The sequence below is a fragment of the Lontra canadensis genome, unplaced genomic scaffold, assembly GCF_010015895.1.
Source record: "Lontra canadensis isolate GAN:19392208 unplaced genomic scaffold, GSC_riverotter_1.0 scaffold148, whole genome shotgun sequence".
NCBI classification, from domain to species: domain Eukaryota; kingdom Metazoa; phylum Chordata; class Mammalia; order Carnivora; family Mustelidae; genus Lontra; species Lontra canadensis.
In genome coordinates this window covers 1,572,516-1,588,821 of record NW_022631142.1, presented here as the reverse complement: position 1 = coordinate 1,588,821, position 16,306 = coordinate 1,572,516, and the positions used below count along the sequence as shown (strand labels likewise).

The 16,306-nt window shown below is 44.9% G+C and overlaps 1 protein-coding gene across 2 annotated transcripts in view; it reads right to left on the bottom strand.

The window, feature by feature from the left end:
* The window catches only part of GPX7 (glutathione peroxidase 7), a 27,066-nt gene extending 10,760 nt beyond the window's left edge, over nucleotides 1-16,306 (bottom strand). Inside the window, exons 1-3 of one of the 2 annotated variants that reach the window (XM_032844199.1) lie at nucleotides 15,882-16,299; nucleotides 10,896-11,157; nucleotides 9,043-9,292 (exon numbers count right to left, since the gene is read on the bottom strand). In XM_032844199.1, the coding sequence (XP_032700090.1) occupies nucleotides 9,129-9,292; nucleotides 10,896-11,157; nucleotides 15,882-16,241 (786 nt within the window). In that variant the 5' untranslated portion in view covers nucleotides 16,242-16,299 and the 3' untranslated portion in view covers nucleotides 9,043-9,128. Of the gene's footprint in view, nucleotides 1-9,042; nucleotides 9,293-10,895; nucleotides 11,158-15,881 lie in introns of those variants that run through there. The other variant, XM_032844200.1, reaches the window with a different exon arrangement.

Sequence of the window (16,306 nt, the reverse complement as noted above, 5' to 3'; positions counted from 1 at the left end):
AAAAAATGATTTTATTTATTTGACAGAGATCACAAGTAGGCAGAGAGGCAGGCAGAAAGAGAGGGGGAAGCAGGCTCTCCGCCGAGCAGAGAGCCTGATGAGGGGCTGGATACCAGGACCTCGCGATCATGACCTGAGCCAGAGGCAGAGGCTTTAACCTCTGAGCCAACCAGGAGCCCCATGAATGTCTTTCTTAAACATTAAATAACAAGATCTAGAGATTGGCCTATTAGCTTTATAATTTCAAGGTGGTGAGTGAGTGTAAGTATTTTCAAGATATTGTTATTATAATGTAATATGAAAACCACAGCATTTGTTTATAGAAGATTCTTAGTGATGTTTGCCAACCCTAGGACTGGAACTGCCTTTTCTCTTGATCTTGGGCAAGTCTGTTCCCCTCTCTGAGCTTTTATTTCCTGTCTTTTAAACGGAGACAGTAATTCCTAAATAACCACAGGAAGAACTATCATTTACTGGATATTTACTATGTGTCAGACACTGCAGTGGTTTGTGGGTGTATTAGCATTTAATCATCCCAATAGGCTTATGAGTTAAGTGCGTTAATATCCCCACGTCCCAGAGGAAGACACTGAGACCCAGAGAGGTAAAGTACTTTGTTTATGAGTCACCCAGCTGCTAAACAGCAGAGCTGGGATGTGAATCCTGCTTTGCAATTCTCTAGACTAGGATTTCTCAGCCTATTGACGCTTTGAGATAATTCTTTGTTGTGGTGGACAGTCCTATGCATTATAGAAGCTTCTGTGGCCTCTACCCACTAGATGCCAGTAGTGCCCATCCCCCAGTTGTGACAACAAAGAATGTCCCCAGGTATTGCCAAATATTCCCTGGTGAGCAAAATCACCCGTAATTAAAAACCACCTGTCTTGTCTATACTCTCGAGTTTTAGACAATGTCTTTCCTCTGCAGTGTGACCACGCTTGGGAAGCTTCTTTCCCCACAAGAGTCAGTAAAGGAAATCAAGTGCAGACAAGTACTGCTCTGATGATAATAGTTTCATTTTTGTTACAGCCCATTTCCACTTGCAAAGTGCCTTCTCATACATTAGTTTGTCTGAATATTCCAGGTGAGAGAACACATAGAAGTTATCTAGCACAGTGCCACAAATCAACATCTTGATTTCCTTTTATTGGCTAGATGAAGTGATGGTTTTGTGAGGTTAAGGGATAGTTCCAGGGTTACACAGCTATTAAGTGGGTATTGTCATTTATCATATTTATTAACCTGTTAACTATTTTTCCCAGCTTTTCTACTTAAACCCTGAGAAGAGTTTCTGCTTTCATTGGGAGGAACAAGGCAAATCGGAAGAGTTAGAATCTTTGTTTCTTGGAGTTGAAAGGATCTTAGAGGCATTAGCTCAACACCTTACTGTATGGTATTCAATCCAGGGAAAGGTTGCCAGATAAAATATGGATGGCAAGTTAAAATTGAATTTTGGGAAAACAGCAAATAATTTTTTAAAAAGATTTAATTTATTTATTTGAGAGAGAGAATGCAAAAGGAGAAGGAGTGGCAGAGGGAGAGGGAGAAGCAGGCTCCCCACTGAACAGGGAGTCTGACTTGGGGCTCGATTGCAGGACCCTGAGATCATGACCTGGACCAAAGGCAGATAGATCCTTAACTGACTGAGCCACCCAGGTGCCCCAATAACAAATAATTTTTTAATAGACATATGCCCCGTGTAATCATCACTAGTACCAAAGACAGCCGTGGCGCTGGCACTCCCACTGGAGAATGATGAGCAGGGCTCAGTTGGCCATGCGATCAGAGTGGAGCACTTATATTCTAAGGGATTAGAGGAAGGGGTCTTCTGACCAGGCTTTCCCATATCACTGAAATGGGTCACCCCTTCTGTGGGAGAAGCCTACCAGATGCAGGGGCTCAGACAGCCCTTGGGACATTCAGAAATACAGATGACAACAATAAGGTCAGTTGAACACCCACTCTGAGCCAAGCATTTCCTATACTCAAAGAGGGATAAGGCAATATCAATATCAAGGAAAGTGAGAATATTTTTTACCTGTGCAATGGGAGGAAGGAGTAAAGAGAATATGGCAAGAAATGGAGGAAAATGAGGCACAAGGACTTGGAATAACAGATTAAGGAACAAAGCCTTTACTCCAAGAATAGGAATGGAGGACACACTGAAGCAGAGAGATGATATGCTCAGATTTGCTTTTGGAACATCATTTAGCTTGTGACGTGAAGGATGGATTGGAGAAGGGAGCTGGAACCAAGCTGATGAGCAAGAAGGATGATAAGTCTTGAGTTAGGATAATGGTAGCAGGAAAGAACAGGGAGAGATTTGAAAGATGTTAAAATGTGGGGGTTTTTGTTCCAGAACCCAACTATTGGGGCTATTTGTTCTCCCCTTCTTCTATGTTAATGAAACTCCCAATTTTCATCTGGGCACATTACCATACAAATAAAAACTTTATTTCTCAGTCATCCTTGTCTGAGTGGCTATTTGGTCAAGTTCATCTGACCTATAGGATGTGCTATAGTGCCCTCACTTAAAAGTATAGGGTTGAGGGTGCCCAGTGGTGAGCTCCAACTCTGGTGTCAGCTCAGGTCATCATCTCAGGGTGTTGGGATCGAGCCCCATATCAGGTTCTGTGCTCAGCACAGAGTCTGCTTGAGATTCTCTCTCTCCCTCTCTCTCTGCCCCATCCCTGCTCACATGCCCTCAATAAATAACATAACATAACATAACATAACATAACATAACATAACATAACATAACATAACACAACATAACATAAATACATAAAATCTTTTTTAAAAAAAGGACTAGGGTTGAGGTGGCGAACTCTCTTGGGTTGTGCAGGTGATGGCAATATCCTGAGGCTGGAAGAGCCATTAACCTGGCTAAAGGTCCTTTACATAGGCTGGAAATAAACTTTAATTTTATTTGAGGATGTGTTTACTTTGGGTTCCTGTTATAGCTGCCAAATCTCCATCCTAACACAAAGCGGTAAAAGCCACAGGTGAGAGCTAAGATGTAGGGACTAAAGGAGATGTGGGGAAGAGAGGAAGCTGCAGAGGTTTTTGTGAGACCTAAGGCAGTGTTTCATTTTTGAAATGTACCTTTTTTTTTTTTTAAGATTTTATTTATTTGAGAGAGAGAGAGAGAATTAGAGAGAGAGAGCATGAGAGGAGAGAGGTCAGCAGGAGAAGCAGATTCCCTGCTGAGCAGGGAGCCCGATGTGGGACTTGATCCCCGGGACTCCAGAATCATGACCTGAACCGAAGGTAGTCGCTTAACCAACTGAGCCACCCAGGCACCCCTGAAATGTACCCTTTTGACCACCTGCTGTGTCATCTGTCAGGGTGGAGTCCACTTGGTGATTCGTAGGTACCAGGCTTTGGCAATCCCCTCCCTCAGCTGCCAGGCTGGCCTTGCTGGAACTGGGATCTGCCAGGTCCTCCTGCTTTCCACAGGAGTCTCCATGGTGATCCCTCCTCCGGGAAGCCAGAACAACCTGCTTCTCCTATCTGTAGTTCAGTGTCTGTGTCTGCCCTGGAGTTTATTTCTGGCCTTCAGACTTGGAACTGAAGACAGGCTCTGTCATGCTAAGTCAGGTCACTCTCATTTTTTACCTGGATTCCACAAGGCCCGCATGGTCTGGCCCCTATCACATGGCTCCAGACAGCACTGGCTCCATCCTATTGAGCATCTTTCTTCCTTAGGGTCTCTGTCTACTTAAGAACTTCCCACTTCTTTCCCCTAACTCTTTTTAAAATTTTTTTTGTAAAGATTTTCTTTATTTATCTGAGAGAGAGAGAGAGAGCATACAAGCAGAAAGAAAAGCAGATTCTCTGCTGAGCAGGGAGCCGGATGTCAATGTTGGGCTCCATCCCAGGACCCTGGGATCATGACCTGAGCGAAGGCAGACGCTTAACTCACTGAGCCACCCAAGCAACCCTCTTTCCTCTAACTCTTATTAAAATTTCAGCTCAGTCAGTTAGGCATCTGCCTTTGGCTCAGCAGGGAGTCTGCTTCTCCCTCTCCCTCGACCCCTCCCCACCTTGTGCACTCTCTCTCTCAAATAAATAAACAAAATCTTATAAATAAATAAATAAAGAAATAAATAAAATTTCCGCTCTTGGCTTAAATGTCATTCCTTAGGGAGACCTCTGAACTCCAGAATAGCTCCAGGGCCAGCCTCCCTGTACTTCCTCCTGGTGCTTGTCATAATTATGTAATAATTGGTGTAATTATTTGTGTAATGCTTATCTTTCCCAGTAATGTTTGTCTTTCCCACTATTCTCTAAGTAACATGGCAGCTGAGAACAGGCCTGTTTTGTTCACTGATGTATCCCTAGACCCTAGTGCAGAACTTGACACATAAACGGGGCTCAAGAAATATTTGTTGATGAATGAATGTCCCTTTCAACCATAGCTTTCCAGGAAACACCCTCATAGTCATACTCTCCTCTCACTACATTTTAGCTCAGCTCAGAGAGGTAAATAAGCAATTAGGAGGGACCTCCCTTTCTTAGAGGACCCGGGACCAGTTGATGAAGGAGAGATCAGCCAAACACAAAGGCCTTTGTCATATCCACAGCCAGAAGTGATCCCTCTCCAAACTCCTACCTGGTGGTCTCTGGATTGCTAATTTACTCTAAACTAATAGCAGATAGCTAAGGGATCAGTATAGGATTTAAGCAGACAACCAAAATATTGATTAATAATTAAGGCTTTGCAGAAAGCTAAACTACTAAGTGCTAAGATAAAACCTGATAAATAAAATATATTGCTTATAAATAAAGTGTTAGAAAATAACTAAAGTGCTAGTAGAAAACCAGATATTAAGTAATCAAGTGTTAGCTAATTACCAAGGGATTAATTTAAAACTAAGCTGTTAGCAGATACTGGTTAGCCAATGACTAAGGTAACAGTTGATAAGGATTTAAAGTGAAATTTTTTTTCCCTAGGGAACTCTTGCACATTAGAGGGGACAATGGGAGCAGCAGAATGCTGAAAAAGCATAGGAATGAAGGCCTACTTGGGAATGCGAAATCCTCAGCTAGACTCTAAATTTCTGGGGGAAACTGCTCGTCTTTGGTTTCTAGATAGGTCCTAGTCAGGGACAGCAGGGAGCTGATGCTCAGAATGCTTACTTTATAGTTAAATTATATGTATCCTGAAGGCCAGGTGCTGGGCTAAGGAGAGAGGGGAAACCAGTCGCTTAAATAATAATAGTGTAGTAAGTGAGTGGTATGTGAAAGGAAAGGCTCTGGGGATTTGTGAAGGCTGAGTGGAAGGGAGAGAGGTGTGTCAGGGAGCGGTGATGAGTTAAGTTCTAGAAGCACTGAACTGCAATGTCTGTAGACATGCCCACTAGGCAGGTGACTAGGAGTCCAGTGTAGATACAGGGTAGAGATTTGGGTGTCAGTAGGGCATACATGGTGGGGCGCCTCAGTGGCTCGGTTGGTTAAGTGCCTGACTCTTGATTTTGGCTCAAGTCATGATCTCACGGTTAAGAGACTGAGCTCCATCATGGGCTCTGTGCTCAGCCTGGAGTCTGCTAGAGATTCTCTCTCCCTTTCCCTCTGCCCCTCCCCCCACTAGCTCTAAATACACAAATAAAATATTTTATGTATTTTTTTAATTTCAATTTTTTAAGATTTTATTTACTTATTTGACAGAGACAGAGTGAGAGAGGGAACATAGCAGAGAGAGTGGGAGAGGGAGAAGCAGGGATCCTGATGAGGGGCTCCATCCCAGGACCCTGGGATCATGACCTGAATCGAAGGCAGACACTTAACGACTGAGCCACCCGGGTGCCCCATTAATAAAATCTTTTTAAAAATAGGGCATTGGTGGTGGTCAAACTATGAGGAAAAATGAGATGGCTGAAGAAGAGTACATGGAGTGAGAAGAAGGACCAGCCTGGTACTGCAAGGAAGAGCAACCGGGAAGGAGTGGGCAGGAGGAAGAGACATCAACAGATCTGAAAAGGAAGGAGCCCTCAAAGAGAAAAGCATAAAACCAGGAAAGATAGTGGCATGAAAGGGAAGAGAATGTGTCAGGGAGAAGAGTGCAGTCAGCAATGTCAGATGTGGCTGAGAGGTCCAGCAGGACAGGTCAGAGATGTCCACTGAGAATGTGGTTCTGAGGTGTCCATCATGAACATTTCTATGATTGCTGCATTTCATTGTGTGTGTACGCATAGCATACGCAGAGCTGGAACTTGGAGCAGGTTGTGTAAGGGCAGGCTACCATCGTGGGGCCTGTGATCAGCTCACAGAGAGCCTTCATTTACTCTGGGTAGCTTTTGAGGGGGACCACTAAGGGACACTGCAAAAACTATAAGCACAGTTCAAACTTTTCATTGTCCAGTGGGAAAATGGAAGACAGCAGAGAGGAAACAATTTGCTCAGTCTGTGAGTCAGGGGCACAGCCAGGACTTACATCTGAGTCTGCCTTCTAGAAAAGTGACCTTGGGAGAAGTGGACATGAAATTCTTATGGTTAATGAATTATCAATGAGTGACTTTGCCCATTACTTCAGTTTTTAGCTGCCTCTTTTTATATTTCTATAAAGAGTGAAACACATATTTTACATACAAAATTCAACCATTATAGAAATAGTTAACAAAGACTGTGAAGGTCTCCTGTTATCCCCTCTTTCCCCTGACTACTTCATTGACAACCACCATTAATAGTTTGGTCTAGGGGGACCTCGGTGGCTCAGTTGGTTAAGCATCTGACTTTGTCTCAGGTCCTAATCTCAGGGTCCTGAGATTGAGGCCTGCATCACCCCAGTGCTGGGCTCCATGCTCAGGGGTTGGGGAGTCTGCCTGCCCCTCTGCTTCTCCTCCGCATGCTCCCTCTCTTGAATAAACAGAATCTTAAAAAGAAAAAAAAAAAAAAAGAAATAGTTCCTCTCTCTCTCACTTAATATAGAAAAATTTTGATAAAAATATTATACTTCTTGGGGTACCTAGATGGCTCAGTTGGTTAAGCAACTGCCTTCAGCTTGGGTCATGATCCTGGAATCCCAGGATCAAATCCCACATGGGGCTCCCTTCTCAGCCAGGAGTCTGCTTCTACCTCTGACCTCCCCCACTCCATGCTCTCTCTCTCACTCATTCTCTCTCTCTCAAATAAATAAATAAAATCTTTAAAAAATTATACTTCTTTATACTGGATTTTTTAAAAAAGATTTTATTTTTAAGTAACCTCTACACCCAACATGGGGTTCAAACTTACAATCCCAAGATCAAGAGTCACATGCTCTACAGACTGAGCAGCCAGGCACCCCATACTAGAGTTTTGTGTGTGTGCATGTATTCATTCTGTTTTACAAGTTGCCCTTTTATCACTTTTGGACAACTTTTTCTATGGTAGCATATAGAAATCTACTTCATTCATTTTGGGGCACCTGGCTGGCTCAGTCAGCAGAGCGTGTGACTCTTGGTCTCAGGGTTGAGTTCAAGCCCCACATTAGGTATAACATTCTTTAAAAAAACTAAAAAAAAATTAAAATAAGATGCATAAATTATATTTTTTGAAATATTTTATTTTTAAGTAATCTCTACACCCAATGTGGGGCTCAAAATCAACCCTGAGACCAATGAAGCAGTGGTTCTATTAGTTAGAATTAACTGAAGAACTTTTAAATATCCTGATGTCCATGGGGCACCTGGGTGGCTCAGTTCGTTAAGTGTCTGCCTTCAAATTTTACTTTTTTATAATTATTTTTAAGTAATCTCTACACCCAATGTGGGGCTCAAAATCAACCCTGAGACAAAGAGTTGCATGGTCTACTGACAGAGCCAGACAGGTGCCCCTAATTCATTCATTTTAATAACTGTATTAGTGTACCATTTGGATTTGTACCATAATTCATTGTCAGGCCATATTGATGGATACAGGGTTGCATCCAATTTTCACTATTGGATACTTGTCTTGTTTTTCATTTCTTTGTATAAGGAGGCTCCATACCTAGCATAGAGTCCAACACAGGGCTTGAACTCACAACCATGAGATCAAGAGTCAGATGCTTAACCTACTGAGCCACAAAAGGTGTCCCTCCAGTTTTCACTATTATGAACAATGTACATACATATTATTGTACATATATATTTGCACCGTTTGGGAGACTTCTAGGATGAAAAATGATGTAAGATACTGCCAAATCACCATTTAAAAACTTGTGCCAGTTCATTGTCCCACCAACAGTTACTATGAATGACATTTCCCCACATCCTTACCAACTATGGGTATTATCATTTAAAACAATCTTTCCAACTTTAATGAGGCTGAGTATCTTCTCATATCCTTATTATCCATCTACATTATTCCGTGAATTATCTATTCATATCCTTTGCCTATTTGTTATTATAGTGTAGTTTTGGTCTGTGAATTCTTATTGGGCAATAATGATTGGCTTGATAAAAAAAATTAGGAAGTCTTTGTACCAAAATGCTGACAGTATTTATTTACCTCCAGGGAGTGAGATATAGAAAATAAAGGGGATATCTTCATTTTTATTTTATATCATCCTGTATTATTTTACAATCTATTTGCATTACTTTGTGATTTAAAAAAATAATACAGAGGAAATCAATTACAGTAACAAATAAATCTTTGGCCTTGGATTCTCAATGGCTGGAAATTCCTGCTGGGCAAAAGTTTTTATTGATTACAAATTATTTTACGGTTTATATGCAAAAAAAAATTATTGAATGCCTCCTAGTGAACTGGCACTGCCCTAGGCACTTTCATAGATCTTTCATCCTCATCCTCACAACAGCCCTGTGAGGTAGGAATTGGTCCCATTTTACAGAGTTCTTAATAGGCAGGAGATTATTGCTTGATATACTTCTATTTGCCACATGTTTTCATGGGCTAGAGGTTCTTGTTGGCTGGTGATTCATTGGTCAAGAGCTCTTACTGCCCAAGAGTTCGTATAGGTTGTTCTAAGACTCAAATAACCCAAATACTAGAAATTTCCCCCCATAGATGTGATAGGGTAGGTGGGTTAAAAATGGAGGAAGGAGAGTCAATAGCACCACTGAGCACCACTGAATTTGCTTTGGTCACCCATTCAAGGTGGAGGATGGCAGGGGTGGGAGGATGGGGGAGAGGAGAGAAAGTGGTTATAAGTCTTCTCGCTTCTTCAGGATGAGCTTCCTCACAAGTGCCGTGATCTGGGGCCTGATCTCCTCCACCGACACAGTTGGGTCCCAAGCCCCGACTACCTTTCCATCTGGGGCCACTAGGTACTTCCAGAAGTTCCAGGTGGGCTCCTTCCCAGAAGTCTCTAGAGAAAAAGGAAGAAGGAGAGCAAAGTGTGCTTCCCTGTGTCGCCTCTCCTGGAATTCCACTACTGGTGTCCATCCTTCCCTTGAAGCAGTGGTTCTATTAGTTAGAATTAACTGAAGAACTTTTAAATATCCTGATGCCCATGGGGCACCTGGGTAGCTCAGTTCGTTAAGTGTCTGCCTTCAGCTCAGGTCATGATCTTGGGGTCCTGGAATTGAGCCCTGCATTGGGCTCCCTGCTCAGCGGGGTGTCTGCTTCTCCCTCTCTCTCTGCCCCTCCTCCCTGCCCATGCATGTGCTCTCTCTCTCTCTCTCACTCTCTTACTCTCTCTCTTTCAAGTAAATAAAATTTTTAAAATCAAATCAAATTAAATCCTGATGCCCAGTCCACACCCCAGACTACTTAAACTGGAATCTCTGGTGTTAAGATTTAGCCATCAGTATTACTTAAAAGCTCTCCAGGAAATGTCAGTATGGCTCCAAGGTTGAGAACTATTGCTTTAGGATTTTGTGAAGTGCTTGATAAAGCAGTATCAGATCCTCCTTTTGTAATGATCTCAAACTACTGAATAGTCTACACTCTATTCTCTAATGAAATCTTAATAGTTTCCAGATGTTAGTCTGTGGACTGGTTGCATCTGAATCATGGTGGTGGTGGTGGTATGGTGGGGGGGGGGGCGTGGGCTAAAAGCAACAGATTCTTGGGCCCTGATTCAGTAGGTATCAGTCTAAACCACTTTTAAGAGCTCCCCAGTTGCTTCTAAAGCAGTGTTGGGTTTGATCTATAACTATGGGAACTGGAAAGGAACTAATAAAAACACACAAGGGGAAAAAAAGCAAATATTAGGATTGACCCATAGAGCAAAATTCAGATCTGCCTCAGTAAGGGATCTTTTGTTTGCTACACTGTTGTTTTTCATTTACTCTTCCAAGTAAATGGGGCGTGGTGGTGAGGGATAGGAAGGCAATCAGAAGCATGGAATAGAACGCAAAAATGGAGCCCCCAAAAGAAAGAGAAAGGCCCAAGGGAGGAAACAGGACCACAATGACAAGCTTGGCCCATGACCCCGTCTTGTGGTTCTGAGGCTCCTGGGGATGCAGAAGGGATCTATTTTTGAAATATTAAGATCTGGTATTTTTGGCTCCAAAGGTTTCCCTGCCATGGTCTACAAATTTTGCCCCTAACTCAGGAAAGGAGATACCTGTCAGCCATCTTGGTCAGCCTTCTCCAGGCATGTGGCATCCCTTGTCTGTGCCTTGGTTTCTCTAACCTAAGTCCATAACCTCGACTAATTAATGTTGACTAAATCTGAGGGCCCAGTCTCCTTTTAAGAACCCCCGCATATGAAAACAGGATCCCAGAGAAGTCTGCAAGAGTAAGGGAGAACCTCAAGGCAGCAGGGTGAGCTGGGGTTAGAGATATTCTCAGGTAGGAATACCTCTGAGCCCACCCTCAAAGATTAGTGCTGGAACAGGCCACGAACCTACATGCAGGGGTCTGGAAGGGGCCCCAGGTCACCCAGCCCTCCAGTGGCTTCTGCTGCCCAGGGAGCCATGACCTCAGCCAGCTACAGGAAGATGAGGGAAAGGATCAGGACTCACGGATCAGGTACTTGAAGGCAGGGTGGGCACCGGTGCCAGTGACTGCGACCTTGCTAAACATGGGGAAAGAAACACTGTAGGTGCGGCGGGCGAAGCTCTCGATCTCCTTGTTACTGTCGGGCTCCTGCTGGCCGAACTGGTTGCAGGGGAAGGCAAGCACATTGAAGTGGTGGGGCCCCAGGTCCCGCTGCAGCTGCTGCAAGGCTCGGTAGTGCTGGTCCGTGAAGCCGCACTCGCTAGCCACATTCACCACCAGGGACACCTGGGCGCCGAAAACAAAACCCAGACACATACACAACCCAGTGACGAGTCATGCACTTGTACATGACCTAACACGCCCACACAGTGAGCCCCCCAATAATTAATGCTTTCTCATAAATACAAAGACACAACGTACACATATGTAAATATGCAGTCCTTGCACAGATAGAAGAACACATGCATGCAGGCACAAATGAAATCAAACACGCAGATATGTGTGCACTCACATACATGAACACTCATGAGGATGAGAATACACTCTCCATAAATGGGGATGCGTATGCCCCAAGATACAGAATATATCAGAGCACATCACACGTGCCCACAAACACACACAACACATTTACAGAGAGAGGCACACACGCTGGTGACCTCCCATCAGGAGGTAATGTGGAGGAGTGGAAAGGCAGATCTGAGTTCAATTTCTGGCTCAGTCAACCGGCACTCATCACTTTACATGGTCTCCCTTGTAATAAACTCACTGTGAACCCACTGAAGGCTACGCCTGCTTCACTCCTGGGCTTAACACATGGAAAAGAAAGCAGAAAGTGTGTGTGGAATGAATAAGTTAGTGTGCACACAGACAGTCATACCCCTGCAGGGGTATATAGACAGACATGGGTTTTCTTCATAAAAGGACCCCACAGTAATCCGTCCCATTTTACCCTCTCTCTCCAGCACACAAATATCACTTTCTTGAGTCTAACGTAACTAATCCTTAAATTTATTATCACCTTATAATAAATGCATTTATTTATAGCCTCTAGGTGATAAATACAAAGCTGGCTGGTAGAACTCAGTTATAATACTGCAGTTAGAATTTTGGCACCAGTGCTGTTTTTAGCTTCTAGTTATACATTGTTAAAGAATTCTTAAAACTGGGGCACCCGGGTGGCTCAGTGGGTTAAGCATCTGCCTTTAGTTTAGGTCATGATCCCAGGGTCCTGGGATCGAGCCCCACATCGGGTTCTCTGCTAAGCAGGGACTCTGTTTCTTCCTCTGTGCTCTCTCTCTCTCTCAAATAAATAAAATAAAATAAAAAAAGAATTGCTAAATCTTATCCTGTGTCTGGGCCGCCTGGGCCTATCTCTTTGGCCGCTTTTCTAGAAGAACAGGGATTATACTAGCTGTCTCCGTAAAGAGGGCCACCTCCCAGGGGCAGTCTGGCACTGGGCATGCACAGGCACAAACTGCTCAGGCCATGCAGAGTTTCTCACCTCAGTACTAGGGACATTTTGAACTAGTTATTTCTTTATTGTGCAGGGGCTATCCTATTCATTGTAGGAAGATTAACAGCACCCCTGGCTTCTACCCACCAGATGTCTAGTTTTGGCAGTCAAAAATGTCTCCAAACATTGCTGTATGTCTCCTAGAGGAGTTGACAACTACTTGGCTGGATGATGAGAACTGTTGAGTTATAACTCTTCTACCCTGCCTCCACCAGATAAGGAAGGACCCATCCTATGGAGCCACAGGCCATTAGTACAACCTCCCTCATTGGTGTTAGCATGTCATATTCTGCCTGTGGTGGTGAGAAACTAGGACCCTTATCTCCCTTCCCTAGTTAGCGGTCTTCCTCTTTCTTCTCTGCTGGATACCTGGGCAATGAGAACATTGAAGGTTGCTTATTTTTAACCTACATTTGTGCATCTGCCCACTTTTTTGGAAGGAGGGAAATTCGGCTTCTAGTTCCATTCCTGAAACCAAAAAGTTTATCCTTTAAGTAACCCAAACACGGATGGGCAGACATACCCAAATACACATAGCTAATTTACATATATGTCTAGCCAAACATACAGACTCAGGTGTGCACACAGAAGTAAACAAACCATTTGCACACAGGCTACACTCAGGCCCACAGGTACATAAGCTCACACCCGAGACAAGTGCTTTCCCAGGTGGTCACCTATTCATCCATACTCAACACTGGTCTAAATGACAGCCTTCCCAGTTAGCCTGAGAGCACAAACCGTACGCTCTTGTTCATGGCTTTGTCTCCAGGGTTAGACCCAGTGCCACGCAGGTACTGGGAGCCAGGAAACCTTTTTCAATTTTTAAAAAAAGACTATTAAGATACACATAATGAGTCAGTAATTATTTACAGGTAAATGAATGACCCCTATCGTCCAAGTAGTAGACCCAGCTTGGGTTAATTCACAGAATCCTTTACAGCTTCCCTGGAATGACTATTCCTGGTTTCCCTTTAAACCTTGCAGTTACAGGCTTGGGCTTTGGACCTGGACTGCCTGGGTTCAAATTCTTACTTTATCTCTTGGTAGGTATGTGATTTTGTTCTGATTGTTTGTTTGTTTGTTTCAATTCCTTTCGGATTGATTTCTTGGCTTCTCACTCCCATGGTTTTTAGGATTTACCAATGACCTAGAGTATCAAAACACTCAGAATTCTGGGATCACTTCTCTGGGTCATTTTCTCCAAGAGTTCTGTTCCTCACATTCTGAGTGCCTTATTAATTCTAAAAATAAATAGACTTTGTTCTATTTATGTCTTAGCATTTAGTACCACTGTACTAGGAATTACCTTGTTCACTTCTCTGTTTCTGTTTATGGTCTCTCTCTTTTCCATTTTATATAAGCTCTATTAAAGTGGAAACTTGTCTGTTTTGTTCACCACTGTATCCCGAGCACCGGCCTAGTACTTAGCATACAGTAGGTGCTCAATAATAATGAATGAATGAATAGCAGAGCTGGTCAAGTGCTAAATCTGGAGCTTTCTGTCAACCTGCACTAGAAGGAAGGTGAGACCTGACTGGGAATGGGCCCTACTCTTACTGGCTTTTTTGTCCTCAGTCCTGGATGAGTTTCCTGCTGGGGCCCACCAAACACAGGTACAGAGCACTCTACCAGGTTCTTCTGATGTAGGAAAATGTTGAGTTTCAGAGCTGACAGCCAAGAAAGAATTCTTGAGAAGTCTGGTGCAAAAAGGTGCTTTAATTCAAGCACGAGGACAGGACCCATGGGCGAATGAGCTGCACTGGGGTCATGAGCAGTGGCTGATTATATACTTTCAGGTTGAGATGGGGTTAGGGACAGCACAAGCCTCCAAGGTATTTTGGAAACAAGGTTTCCAGGATTCTGAGGGGGCTAGCCATTGTTGGGAAAAGGTCATTTATTACTGTTTAGTAAAAACTCAGCCCTGAGATCCTCCATATGTATATCAGTAGGTCATTTGCTTGGAGGATGATTGCTAACATATATCTTAGAGGGTAGAGACAAAGGAAGTTTCCAAAGGAATTTTTGTATGTTAAAGTAGACACACAGGATCCTAGGGGGTCAGGCTAAGATTGCCTCTTGCCCTTAGCAAAGTGTCAGCATCGAGGTAGCTGAGCTCCTAGAAGAATATCACTCTACCTGTTTCAAGGACTTGTCAATGGGCTGTAGGCAGTAAGAAAACTTAATTTCTTTTGCCTTTGTTTCCCATATCACTTCCACACTATCATCTCATTTGAAATTCACAACACCTTGGGGAACAATCAGGACAAGGAATATTGCCCCCAGGATTCCCAGCATAACTGGGCATTTTAAGGTTTAGAAAGTGCATTCTTCACTAAAGACTTTCTCCCAGGAGAAAAATGCTGATAGCCATTTTTGTGCAGTCCTTCCAAATCTGGATGCTGTCCCTATGTGTCCATTACCAACTCCTGACCTTTCCCACAACAAGGCCCTACCTAGGTTCATCTCTGTCTTTTCTTTCCTTCTTTTTTTTTTGTCTCAGGTCCATCTTGGGAAATGGACTTTGAGCACTCTTCATTACACCCAGTGCAAAATCTAGGCCTCTGAATATAGTGTTCAAGGCCCCTCTTGGGCCCTCCCTACTCCCTTCAGCCTCATCTTCTACCACTAAGCCTCAAGCTTTATACTCCTGCAAGCAGAACCCTTGAAGCCCACCCACCCATCCTCCATCCTTCTTGCTGTTTGCTTCTGAGCCTTGGTATGAACAGTTATTTGCCTGGAATGTTCTTGGTCTTGCCAAAACTCACCTTTGTTCCAAGACTCACCCAGGCACATTTCTCTTTGAGTCCTCTCTGAGCTAAGAAGATAGCAGTTAGCCTGGGTGACTTGGAGCCCAGCCCCAGCTGCCATCTTAGGAGTTTGCCTAGAGAAGTCCACAGATGGGTGGGTGATTCTCCTCCAGGCTCTGTGCTTTCCAGAGCTGTGTGACCCTGTGCAAATAACCTTTCCTCTGCTGGCCCCAGTGTCTCCTCTAAAGGGAGATCCGGCAAGGTCCCCGTGCATCTGAACAGATAACCCCCGCTACACTGCACATTCATTTTCACAGTGCTCTCATTAGATTCAAGAGCAGCAACAATCCCAGCTCCAGACGCGGAAACTGGGGGTGGGAGAGACAAAGGCGGCAGGATGCTGGGGTTACTTTCCGACCCGTGCATGACAAAGGCTGGGCCGAGGCGATCAGCCTCTGGGAGAAGTCCAGACTCCAAAGCCCAAAGTCGCTCGCTGGGAGGGAAATCCTCGTCCGCTGGGAGAGTTTCGGGTTTCACTGCGTGCCGGGGCCGTGCCACGTAGTCGCGGGACAGACCCAGAGCAGGATCTGGGGGCGCTGCACCCCGCGGGGAATGTCTGGGGTGGTGGGAGCCAGGGCAGAGCTGCGGAGCCTCCTCGGAGCCACACCCGCAGGGTCCTGGGTCGCGGGGCTCGGGCACCAGGCCCTGCCCGGGAGGGGCCGAGGCTGCCGCGGGCGGACACTCACCGAGCCGCGGTACTTCTCCAGCGACACCAACTTGCCCCGGATGTTGACCGCCTTGAAGTCGTAGAAGTCCTGATCCCGCTGCGCGCAGGCCGCGGCCGACAGGAGCAGCCACGCCGCCACCAGTGCGACCACCATGACTGGCTCCCGAGCTGACGGCGCCGCGAGGGCAAAATCGAGGCGGAGGGACCCAGCGTGGGGGGCGGGCGGAGGCGGCCCCGGCGCCGGGCGGCTGGGAAGGCTGGGCGCTCCCCCTCGCTTTCTGCCTCGCTGGCGCTGGAGCACGGGGCTCTGGACCTCAGTCTCCCCACCGACACCGGGGGAGCGTCCGACTGCGCGCTGGTTCCCGGGCCCCAGAAACATGGTTTGGGGATTCTGACCGCTGAGACCATTCTGATCAGTGACTGTGAGGCTTCTCGTTCCAGGAT